General features: G+C 39.2%; 1 protein-coding gene across 3 annotated transcripts in view; it reads right to left on the bottom strand.

Moving 5' to 3' along the window:
* polq (polymerase (DNA directed), theta) overlaps window positions 1-12,862 on the bottom strand; it is an 89,034-nt gene that overhangs the window by 25,852 nt on the left and 50,320 nt on the right. For all 3 annotated transcript variants that reach the window (XM_043700991.1, XM_043700992.1, XM_043700994.1), the window contains 8 exons: window positions 11,448-11,691; window positions 7,687-10,343; window positions 6,328-6,471; window positions 5,655-5,860; window positions 5,297-5,537; window positions 3,486-3,679; window positions 2,480-2,614; window positions 1,035-1,209 (listed from right to left, as the gene is read on the bottom strand). In XM_043700991.1, coding sequence (XP_043556926.1) covers window positions 1,035-1,209; window positions 2,480-2,614; window positions 3,486-3,679; window positions 5,297-5,537; window positions 5,655-5,860; window positions 6,328-6,471; window positions 7,687-10,343; window positions 11,448-11,691 — 3,996 coding nt within the window. The remainder of the gene's footprint in view (window positions 1-1,034; window positions 1,210-2,479; window positions 2,615-3,485; window positions 3,680-5,296; window positions 5,538-5,654; window positions 5,861-6,327; window positions 6,472-7,686; window positions 10,344-11,447; window positions 11,692-12,862) is intronic.

Consider the following 12,862-nt stretch of genomic DNA (forward strand, 5'->3'; position numbering starts at 1 on the left):
GAGGCATAGACTATTTTCTAAATGGGGAGAAAATTCAGAAATCTGAAGTGCGAAGAGACCTGTGAGTCCTAGTTCAGAATTCTTCAAGGTAAACTTGCAGGTTGAATTAGTAGTTAGGAAGGCAAATGCAATGTTGGCATTTATTTTGAGAAGACAAATATAAAAGCAGGGATTTACTTTTGTGGCTCTATAACGCTCTGGTCAGGCCACATTTGGTGTACAGAGGAACCTTGATCATCTGAATGACGCGGGTAAGGAGTATATTGTTCGGATAATCGAATGTTCGGGTAACACAGTTTAACCAAGCATTAGGAATTTGCGATCTTGCTAGATAATTTGAAATTTGGATAATCAAATGCCGGATAATCGAGGTTCCTCTGTATTTTGCTCAGTTTTGAGTCCCATATCTCAGGAAGGAGGTACTGGTCCTGGAGCGTGTTCAGAGGAAATTCACAGAATGGCCCCAGGAGCGAACTGCTTAACCTATGAGGAATGTTTGAGGATTCTGGGTTTATACTCAATGGAGTTTAGAAGAATGAGGGGGTCTCTAATTGAAATGTACAGATTACTGAATGGCCTGGACAGAGTGGGCATTGGGAAGATGTTTCCATTGGTAGGACCCGAAGGCACAGCCTTAGAGTAAAGGGAAAACCTTTTAGAACAGAGAGAAGAAGAAATTTCTTCAGCCAGAGAGTGGTGAATGTATGGAATTCACCGCCACAGAAACCTGTGGAGACCAGGTCATTGAGTATGTTTAAAACTAAGATAGATAGGTTCTTGATTATAAAGGGGATCAAGGCTTACAGGGAGAAATTGGAAGAATGGGATTGAATGACAGAGCAGACTCGATGGGCTGAATGGCCTAATTCCTGCTCCTATGTCTTATGGTCTGATGGGTTGCATTTCCACTCCATTGAAGAACAGATCAATGTAATAGAGAGCATTTATTGATGCAGATTCTGTGTCAAGACTCACTGAATTGTACAATATGTATCATTTGCTTTGATACAGGACACAGTGAAATCAGCATTTACCTGTAGCACTGTGCGTGTGAGAGATAGAGTAGATCCTCTCCATTCCCAGCTGAGGATGTAGGTGTTTTTCGCGCTGCAGGGGGAATACTACTTTGGACATTGCATTAGTAATTCTCCTCCATTCCAAGATTAAGCCTGGCAAAGGATGAAGTGGCTTCAATTTCTCCAATACTTCCTAAAACATTGAATGGAATAATAAATGACCGATCAGATATATAAAAGACAAATTCGTAAAATAGGCATAAGTTATCAAAAGCACTACAAAAATAGTGCACAATTGACATGCAAGACACAAACATGCATTATCTCAAAAATACCTCAAGTTACTCTAAACAGTGGTCTCCATTCCATATGTAATAGGGTTTTGCCAATACTTACTTAGTTTAGGATATCTGGTCGGCATGGTTGAGTTGGACCAAAGGGTCTGTTTCTGTGCTGTACATCTCTATGACTCTATGTGATCGTCTCGGATGAGATAAACATGCAATTTCTCTTGGCATTATTGTGCTACTCCACGCTGGTTTATAGACTTTTGTATTAGTGAATGGAGCCTAAAAATATTTCCACATATTCTTTCTGTACTGTACCAAACCCAAAAGTCCGCAGTTAGCTCAATTCGCTAAGAGTGTGGTGCAAAATAAAGCCAATAATATAGGTTCAGTCCTGTACAACAACAGTTCACGGAGACCTACCTCTTCACCTTACCCTATGTTTATGGAGATGTTTCCCTCAACCTACTGATAATTTATTATTTCTTTCTCGAATGGAGAGAGATGACTATGGTCCTTTGTTGATTATTGCTCTGGAATTCTTGAATTACTATTCTTTGCTTGATTTCTTGCTTTTAATTTGCTTGTTTAATTTTCATATTTTTCATACAAACAAATTTATGATTCTTTTCTTTGCATTTAACCTTAACTTGCTGATATTACTTATTTACCTTCAACAGATATCCTGAAGTCTGGTTTACCTTCTGCGTAAGCATCTTGTACTGTATACTTTAAGTTGTTTATCAATTTTTATGGATCTTTGTTATCATGAGTAATAATTCAGGAATAAATTCAATTTACATATTAAAAAGCCTGTGTGATGTAACATACCATATTACTCCTATGATAGCTACTTGTTTTAACTCACTAACTCTCATTGCTGTTTGTTGTTGCCAATAAAGATTCCTCAAATGTCTCATGTCTTCATAATTTATTCCAACTCTTAGCAGGACATCTATTAATCTTTCATGTTTCACTGTGTAATCTTCCTCATAATCCATAATACATAGATACATATCTCACTTCACTTCCATTGCTCACTCATAAATTACCTTCTAAACAAATACTGAAATGTATAGTCCATTCCCATTTCTAAACTGTAATTCCCAACAACTTACTTTTATTTTTCTATCAATTAAGAAAGTACAAAGATTTGCACAAAAACCAGTCACTTGCTTTATTTGTGCTGAATTGTTTGGCCAGCCTGCTACGCCCTCCTGTCACTGCTGCCCTCCTTGTGGATCCAAGTGTCTTCTTGCCATTCATATGAGTATCCCCATTGGGAGGAAGTTTGAGCTCCAAAAATAGAACCTGCAACAGGAATTAAATTGCTGAGTCTGAGAAACATTAGGACTGGAATAGATAAAGTTTGCCTTTTCATGGAATCAAAGGAAATGGGGAGTGAGATGGAAAATGGGGTGAATGATGAGGCAGACTTGATAGGCCATGTGGACAAAGTGAGAACTGTAGATGCTGGAGATCAGTCAAAATGTGTGGCGCTGGAAAAGCATAGAAGGTTAGGCAGCATCAGAGGAGCAGGAGAGTCGACGTTTCGAACATAAGCCCTTCATCAGGAATACTCTCCTGCTCCTCAGATGCTGTTTAACCTGCTGTGCTTTTCCAGGGCCACATGTTTTGACCTTGATAGGCCACGTGGTCAACTCCAGCTATTTTTCCTTGTGCTCTTACAAACAAGTTTAGAACCAGGTTGCTTTCTGAATACCATTTCACACCATTGATTATTTTACAAGTATTCGTACTGAACTGTAACGTCAATGAAGATTACATTAAAATAATTGGTGCACTGAAATCTATTGGCTGTATATAAATTACATATAAAATCCTAATTTTATAAAATGTTGGACCAAAGCTTGGTGGATGGTATGAACTGTTAGTGCACGTACTTTACGTTTCAATCAGACATTGATACATTTATATTTCAACCCAATATTAAGTCTAAATTCTACCAAAAACACTACCAATATCAGGGTCTGAACTTAGTCCCAACAGCAACTGCAATTCAAACATTGCACTGAAATGGACATAGGACAAATTCAAAGTCAACTCAAGTGACATCTTCGCCGATGTAAGGGCAAATGAACTCTTATACCCTCACTTAATTCTCTTCATAAAAACTCTACATATTCCTCAACATTATTGCAGGTGCATATTACAATCTTACCTCAGCAATATCATCTGGACTGGTCAGGGAGAAGCTGTGGCCTACCAGTTGGTAAACCTGCGCCTCTATGAAAGCTAGCTTAGTTTGCATTAAATATTTCTGGTTCTCACATTCAGCTGTACTGAATCCTATTCCATTCATCTCCAGCAAGGCCAAGCAATACTGAGTCTTCATTTCAACATTCCAAAATATGTCTGCAACAAAACAAAGAAAATTACACGTTAGAAAATTTAACACCACAGTTGAGGTACTTCACAAGAGAATTCTCCTAAATTAGCACAAAGGTTTTTATTCCTGGGGCTTTGCCTGTCTTATTCTATTGCAGGTTCTCAGCTTCCTCAGTCAAAAGCTCTGAAATTTCCTTTCTACACACTCCACCTCAATTTGCTCTTTACAACACTCCTTACTTTTGGGATGGCATAGGTTAATTATGGAACATATCCCCCAAGACTTCCTTAGGAGTATAGTGCATCAGAAAACAGAACTTTGTTATAGGACTTGGCAGCCCTTTTGGGACTACAGACTTGTCCGCTATATTAGTTAGGGCCTTTGTGCAGCTGCGAGAGCTGTGCCTGGCAGGCCAGGGGCCCCTGAGAGGGAGAATCCCGAATAAATATGGGTATGCCAATTAATGCTCCCGGTGTTGGGGAGCTTTGGTGGGGTTGCGCTGAGTGCTGTAATTTAACTCAGTTCAATCTAATTTAATTTAGTTTATTTTATTTAATTATTTATTGAATTGCAGTATGGATAGGATTTTTTTCTCTAATTTGTTTGTGAAGTAGAGTAGTAGTTCGTTTATTGTTATTATACTATAAGATTGTCATACTATTTTATACTAAGTTTATAAAAGATTCAAAATCTTTTTCAATAAAAAATATGCAAAAAAACCTCCTCAAAATCTCCCTGAAAGACTAACATTTTGGTAATCTAATGTAATATTCTCTTAGATGATTCAATGACATACATTTTATAAAGATACTGTGATGTATTTTGGGATGTTTCATTACATTAAAGGCACTATACAATTGTATAGTATTGTTAGCTCAAACTGGTCACCAATCCAACAGGATTACTCTGCAGGTTTTGGAACAGTTTATTGAATTTGCCCTATCTGAATCTCCACTCAGGTTACAAACCCACTGACAATCTTGTTTAAACTGTCCCAAGAGCAAATCTCCCTGCAATATTTATCTCAGTCTTTTTCAGTCACATACTGCCAAGTTCCATCTCCCTCAGAACCAATCCCAATGCCTCAGGAATATGATGCCCTTCCTCCTACACTAGCTTTCCAGCCACTGTTCAATTCATCATTTCTCCAGTTTCTATTCTAACTAGCACATGGGTTCTAGCTTAACTAGTTACGGTCTTCCTAGAGAAGGTTCACAAGAATCTCTCTATATATACCTCTAGCTACTTTCTCAGTATGGCATGCCACCTTCAAAGAAATATGTGTACAAATTCCCAGACCCCTCTTTCCCTCCATCATCTTTAGAATTATGGCATCAAATATATATTGATTTCATTAATCCCTCTACTAAAATGCATCACCTTTCACTTTTATGTATTAAGTTCCACACATGCCTATTCTTACCTATGTTCTGTTGAAGTCTCCTTTAATGAGTATCTCAATTAACTGCCATTGATTATAACCATTTCCCAAATTTGGATGGTTCAGCAATGCAATTTTAAAAACAGAATATAAGCCAAATATGAATATTTGTCCAATAAAAAGCTATTAAACAATTTAACCTCTATTTCTTAAGATATGATTCAGTCCTGTTCCATATCATATCACAGGATCTCCTGCTTACCTTGCAGACTTTCTTTCTTAAGCAGCAAATGAAGTTGATTCATTATATCATAGACCAGTACTGACTCTATGGAGGCTCTGGTCCGCCCAGAGATGTCAATGTTTACACCCAGCCCTAGACTCTGAACGCCATGGCTGGTGCTCACACCTTCCAGTAATGAAAGCTGCTGGGGGAGAAAATTGGTCACCATGTTATGAAGCGTTCTCTCTTTGGAGCCAGGATCCAGCAGCCAACATGCTACCTGAAGGAGAAAATAAACATGTAATTCATTTCCGTTCTCAAAGTGACACTTCAGATCTGAAGTGGAAGTGAGTTCCTTTCTAACTGACTCAGAATTGCAGTAAACGTTAAGTAAAACCTTTGGATCTTCGTAGACGCCTTCCATGGAGATGTTGCAAGCCTCAACGAGAGTTTTGTAGTGTTGCTTGAAGTCATAAGTAATAATAGAGCGCGGTGCATCAGCCGTTGTATCTTGCTGCAAACAAGAACGTACGTGAAGAAGCCTTTCTTTCACTGACAGTTCAGGGTCTAGAGGTGGAGGAGCCAAACTGTCACTTAAATCACCTTTTAAAAGAAATAAAAAATACTTTTAAAGATATATACAAAATAAAATTACGAATGTGCAATCAATTTAACTATTCCATGGTGGAGGTTGGTGTATAACAGTAACAAATAGGATTATACAAACATAGAAAATAGGAGCAGGAGTAGGCCAATTGGCCCTTCAAGCCTGTTCCACCATTCAATATGATCATTGCTGATTGTACAATGTGGTTAACATAGTAAGATGCACCAAAGTACATTTAGGAGTTTAACAGGAACTGCAGCTTCATTATTTCTAGATTTACGTGTATGTAGCTGAAGAACAACAAAGTGAATTATAGATAAAGCTGGATTCTCAGGCTGACTAGGTTAAGATATTTGATTGCTGGTAGAGAGAGTAGAGTGATCTGAACAAATCAATCCAGGGCAAAGATTTCCCAGTATAATTTAGATTGTCCTAAATTCTATTATTTAAGCCATTTTCTTACCAGTAATTTCCTGAGTCTCCTGCAATGAGATGTAGTAAGCATCCTTTCCTCCCCATGACACGCACAAACCTACTACAACAAGGCCTTTGTGGCTGCTCACTTCAAATCCATTTGTTTTGGTCTGAACCTTTACAGCAGTCTTGTCTAGAAAACAAATATAGTCATTAAAATGAAATTAAAATTCCACATATTGATTGTGCAGACACAATGGGTCAAACGGCCTCTTTTCACACACTAACAATTTGGTTTCTCTGCATTCAGCATACAGAAAAATGAATTCCTTTCTAGGAATGTATTGTACACAATGTTCAAATGCAAATGCTTGATGCAAATTTACTCACCCAAATAGCCATCAACTAAACACAGACAAAATGTCTCTTTGCTTGGTACATAGGAAGTTCCTACCAATTTAGTTGGCTACATGCCCATCATCTTATGTCGATGGAAGGACACTGACAACATCAAGTTGTTTGACTGACGAACTAAAGAAGGCATTTGCACCTATGAGTGGTACATATTTTACCAGTGACATTCAAACACTTCAGAAAACTTAAATGCTCTCCCCACCCATCAAAAATAAAACAAGGCATTTGTACAAGGATTTCTGATTTTAGCAAGTTGATTTTTTACAAAAATGTTAAGTGAGCTAGATGGTATGGGGGTTTCATACAAGTCTAGAAAAAAATTGGGTCCAAAAGCAATGCATTAGAGCGATGTAGGAGAGTTCTCTACAAGTGGTGTAGATCTTAATGCAAATAAGCTTGACCTCTCTCATTCTGGGTCCAGTGGGCATGGAATCACAACAAAATAAAAAAACTGAGCATAAGTCAGCATTAATTTGACTAAAATGATTGTTGAGAGAAGTGAACACTGTCATTTTTTTGTTGGCAATAAGATATCCTATTGAGGCAGATTTGAAGTATTCATTAGCAGTTGGGAACAGAAATAAGTTACATTCAAACTTCTCTTTCCATTTAGAGAAAGTAGATTTTCCTCATCATGCAGAAGAGAGGTTGGAAAATTTCTGTATAGGCAATACCTGTGCAGGAAATACTGACTTTGAAGTAAAAATTTACAAGATGTGACATTTTGGCAAAGAGCAAAAACAAAAATTGCTGGAAACGCTTCTCAGGTCTGGCAACATCTGTGAAGAGAAGTTAGAACTCTGAGGAAGAGTGACTCGACATGAAACATTAACTCTGATTTCTCTCCACAGATGCTGCCAAACCTGCTAAGCTTTTCCAGCAATTTCTGCTTCTGATTTACAGCAAGTGCAGTTCTTTCATTTTTTTAACCATCAAGTGCAGTTTGTTGCTGCATAGATCGCTATGTTTAATAAATACACATCAAATTACACACCTTGCTTAAACCTGCCACCTATCTCGGAGCTGGGTGACAAAACATGTGGCTTTTTCTCACAAGCAGCCGTGAGTGAGAATCTTGGTTTCATTTTCCACTCCTTCATAAATGTCTGGAACAGGGCTCGGCTACTCGCCACATCAATAATGGTGAATGTTTCTGCACTGCAAGAGTTGGGCGATGGCGATAAATGGTCTTGTGAAAGCTGAAGTGAAAACCCTTCCCCTACAAAAGAGCCATCAGCATCACCATTAACATCCATCACAGGACTACATTCAACATGATGTGATCGGGGACTTCCCGCTTCTTCTCTCCCAAAGTCAGAATGACGAAAAGAGCAAACAGGAGTTGTTAATGGTAGAGATTGTTTTTGGCACTTTTCAGCAGTCACCGCAGTCAAAGTGGGTTTGATTCTAGGAGTCGCAGGTTTATTGGGTGGTGTTGGAGGAATTTCATTTCGACTGTCTGGTCTGGATTCAGGCAGCTTTTCCATTTCTAAAAGTGATGATTGGTTACTTATATTTGTTTTCTGGTTCCGATTTAGTGAGACCTTACTCGCGGTCTTCTCTGTTTGACATAACACCAGCACATGCTGTGGATTTCGAGTTTCAGATGTTTGTGTTGCATTGTTTGGAAAACCATCAATTTCCGAGAGATTTCTCAGACAGTGGTCTTTCTCCTGATCATCGGTTTGTCCATTTAAATTTGGATATTTCTGATCCAAAGGAGTTGACAATTGATTTTGTAGCTCATTTACCTCTGGACTTCGATCAAGTGGTGGGTGTGACTGCATCGATTTCCTGTTCTCAGTCACCTTATTTTTTACCACACAGTCAGGTAACCCATTAGTTAATATGCCTTGGTATGGGTTGCCACTTTCTATTTGACTATTCAGCTTCTCCTGTTCTTGTAATCTTAAATCGTCAGCAATGTCAGATGTATCATTGTCCAGATTGTACATGCTTAACTCCCCCAGGAAACCAGTGACAGAATTGCCATTTTGGTAGGAATCTCTAAAATCAGACAAATTAAAGGACAACTCACTCCAAGGTAAATTTTTCTCAGGACCTTCAGCAACAATTTTCTGCACGTCATTCTGATCCTGACGTATTTCATCTTCTATTACCAGACTACGAGAAGGCTGGTTTTCCAGGATCATATCTGTTTTAGGCAGTGGTTGCTGGCCAGGTGTAAATACCTGTGTGTGCATATCATCATTGGAGGAAACGTCCGTAAAACTATCAAATAAACTATCACTAATGTTCAGGTTGGTCTCATAATCAGTACTGGAATGAACAAAAAGCTCTTGTAACCGGAGCGCTCCACCATTGCAACTTGGAATATCCAGTACGCTATTCAATTTTTGAACTGGAACAGTTGAGACACTTTCTTCAATAGAAGCTGGTGTTTTATAATCCAGCATGAAATTCTGCAGCTGGGTATCAGTTAAAGACAAGTCATTGGCTTTCAATGAAGATGGACCCGTTTCAGATGAAGGAGCTGGAAGACTATTAGGTGATCCTATTATGGATTTAATTAAGTTGGAAAACTCTCTTTTTCCAGAGCTCTGTACCTGATGATCAGAAGAACTAAAATGTCCTCCCTGAGGTATTTTCTCACTTACTGCAGGCTTATGTTTCGATGTCTCATTTCCATTTGAAGTGTTACCGCTGGATTGCTTTGCACTAGTTCCAACAATAACTGAGCTCTCACCGCTTTCTATTCTGGACTTGAATTTGCCGGCTAGGTTAGTCTTGTCAGTTCCTTGCTGACCTTCACAAATCGGCAATGCAGTGGCAGCAGCTTGCTCTATGATCTTTTCAATCTGTGAATCCAACTGAAAGCTCTCATCAAACACTCCTGTGACAGAACACATCACAGAGGACTTGTCTTCAACAACGTTTCGGCCGTTTATATTATTTTCCTCACCAACAGTTACTGGATTCCTGTGTATTTTGTGATTTACAGCATCAATGGCATTGCTCTCAGTCTGAATGTGGTGCAAAGTTTGAGCTGTATTTTCTCCAACATTCTTCTCATTTTTACCATCACCAACACGTTTCTTGTCATTAGCCACCAAAAAGGAATTATTTGCATTGATAACATTTTTTACAACTTGCATATCATTGACAAAACGTTGCCCAACTTTTGACGAATTCAAACTCTCCACATTCGTCTTACAATGCCCATCAACTGAGAGAAAGATATTTTCCTCAGGAAGGCCATTTGATGGTTGCTTGTTAGCAGATTCCCTATTGTAATTAGAATTCAGGTTTTCTGCATTCTTGTCATAACATGCTTCAGTCTTGGTGGCAATATGTTCCAATGAGTCAGTGACTGAAATATCTGTAACTCCATGGCTTTTCCCAGATCCCACTGAATTTGGATTTAAGGATGCAGCATCACCATACTCCGGACCATTCTCAGATACAGCAGCTGCCAGGGGAGGTTCTTGCTGTACCACAGTTAGCAACTGGTTGGGGGCCCATTCAATACCCATTGAAGCCAGATCTTGTTGAAGGAGATTCCTGGCCTCTTCCACAATGAGGACAGCAACATCTCTCTCAGTTAGGCCTTTCCTTCCACTCACCCAGATACAGCGAGTTTTCCTGCGTTCCAGAACTTCACATTCACTCTCATCAACTGCTTTCCTGGAACTGATAATCAGAACAAAAGAGCAATCCTTTATTAAACAAGTTTTGAGCTTCAATACTTATTTTCTTAGCACAAGTATTTAGTTTGTTGGCAAGCACATTTCTGGCATGATGACAGTTTCAGTAATAAAGCTTGCAATAATCCTATCACAAACTTTACACTTATCAGAATATTGGAAGTTTACAGAATGGAGAAATGTTCTGAAAAAGCTATCCACTCAGTTGAGGATCCAACTGAAACAGCTTTCTTGTCACCATAATACTTTGCTTCCAGCCACTGGGCCAACTCTGAATCCCACTTGTCGCCTGCACTTGGATCCCATGTGTTTTTAAGCTTTCTGACCAGACTGGTAAGTGGGACCCTTACAAAAGCTTTGCTGAAGTCCACTGAGTTTACACTAAACACACTACTTCAATTGACATTTCTTCTACATTTACCAACAAAAATTCAACTTAGACACAATCTTTCTTATCAATGCATGCTGACTGCCCTTGATTAATCTGAGCTTTTCCAAGTGGTATTATTTTCCCAACAACAGACCAGAATTTGGCTGATTGGCCTGCCATTTGTCAGTCTGTCTCACTGCTCTCTAGTTCTTTTGCACCATGCTTGCAGCCAGGAAGCATTGAAAAATGTTAGTCAACATCTTCACTAGCTTTCCCTTATTTCTCTCAACAGCCTTGGGACAGATTTCATCCAGTCCAGGTGATTTCACCACCTTCAAACTTCTCATCTCGCATTCCACACTTTATTCCATCCAACATTTTACACTCCTCCTGCTTAACTACAATGTCTGTGCTAGTTCCTTTATTGTGAGCATAAATACAAAGTATTCATTCAGAATAACCATGTATTGCCCATATCTCCACACACACAGTTACCATTTTTGGTCATTCCTTTTCTATTCACTTGCTGTGCATTTATAAAACATCTCTGGGTTTTCTTGATAATCCTTTTTCATGTCCTCTCTTTGTTTTTTGATTTATTTCTATAATTTCACTCTTGTACAAAATCAATTCTATTGTGTAGTAAGGTTTACATCAGGTTATATCTACAGAATTATTACTCTTAAAACCCAAATATAACACATCCAGTTAAAGCTCTACCTTTTAAATGGGACAGCGTTTCTCAGAGCAGTTTCTACATCAGCAGGGTTCCCCTGTGCCAGCTCAGATACTGTGCCAAATCCAGCATTATACAATGCTCGAGCACGCTGTGCATTCAGCAAAGAAATCCGCACAAGATCACAAAGTTGTCGCTGAACACCAAAATTAAGGCGACTTTGAAAGTGTGAAAGCAGCAGCTCCATATTATGCCAACCAAGTCGGTTACTAAATACTGTTATCATACCTGTAGAAGTTACAAAAGATCAATTAACAATTTCATTGCCATCAAATAGCTTTAGAAAGAACTGTGTTTCTCCACAGTAAATCAATCAAAGAAGATTAAACTTAAAATATAAGCTATAACTATTAATTTAACCTGAGGCAGTGTTTGTAGAGGAATAAGATGGTGTTATTTTCTGGGTCTGTAGATTGTGAAGGAGCAAAAATGGCCTTTAATAGAGTGATATGTACTTCTTGTCAGATGTGGGAGTTTAAAAAGAGTTTAAGGGTTACTGCAGATTATATCTGCCATAAATGCTGTTGGCTGCAAATCTTATCAGATCGAATGGATCGGTCGGAGAGACAGTTAGAAGCAATGAGGAATTTGCAACAGCAACAGTATGTGATGGATGGCAGTTACAGGAAGGGGGGAAAGTCTCAAATACAGTCACATAGATGGGTTAACTCCAGGAAAGTAAAGAGAGGTAGGCACCTAGGGCATGCGTCTTTTGTGGATATACCCATTTCAAACAGGAATGCTGTTTTGAAAAATGTAGGGGGTGATGGATTCTCAGGGGAACGTAGCACGAACAGCTGGTATTGAGACTGGCTCTAATGCAACGAGAGGTACGTCGGCTTCCAAGAGATCAATTGTGTTAGGGGATTCTGTAGTCTGAGGAACAGACAGACATTTCTGTGGCCAGCAGTGAAAAAGCAGAATGGTGCGTTGTTTCTCTGGTGCCAGGATCAAAGATGTCTCGGAGAGGGTGCAGAATGTTCCCATGGGGGAGAAGGGTCAGCAATAGGTCATTGTCCACATTGGAACCAATGACATAGAAAGGGAAAAGGTTGAGATTCTGAAGGGAGATTACAGAGCGTTAGGCAGGAGTTTAAAAAGGAGGTCCTCGAGAGTAGTAATATCTGGATGACCTGGTGCTACGAGCTAGTGAGGGCAGGAATAGGAGGATAGAGCAGATGAATGCATGGCTGAGGAGCTGGTGTATGGGAGAAGGATTCACATTTTTGGATCATTTGGGGTCGAAGTGACCTGCACAAGAAGGACGGATTACACCTAAATTGGAAGGGGGACTAATATACTGGCAGGGAAATTTACTACAGCTGCTCGGGAGGATTTAAACTAGTAAGGTGGGGGGGTGGGACCCAGGGAGATAGTGAGGAAAGAGATCGATCTGAGA

The sequence above is a fragment of the Chiloscyllium plagiosum genome, chromosome 12, assembly GCF_004010195.1.
Source record: "Chiloscyllium plagiosum isolate BGI_BamShark_2017 chromosome 12, ASM401019v2, whole genome shotgun sequence".
In the NCBI taxonomy this organism is placed as follows: Eukaryota; Metazoa; Chordata; class Chondrichthyes; order Orectolobiformes; family Hemiscylliidae; genus Chiloscyllium; species Chiloscyllium plagiosum.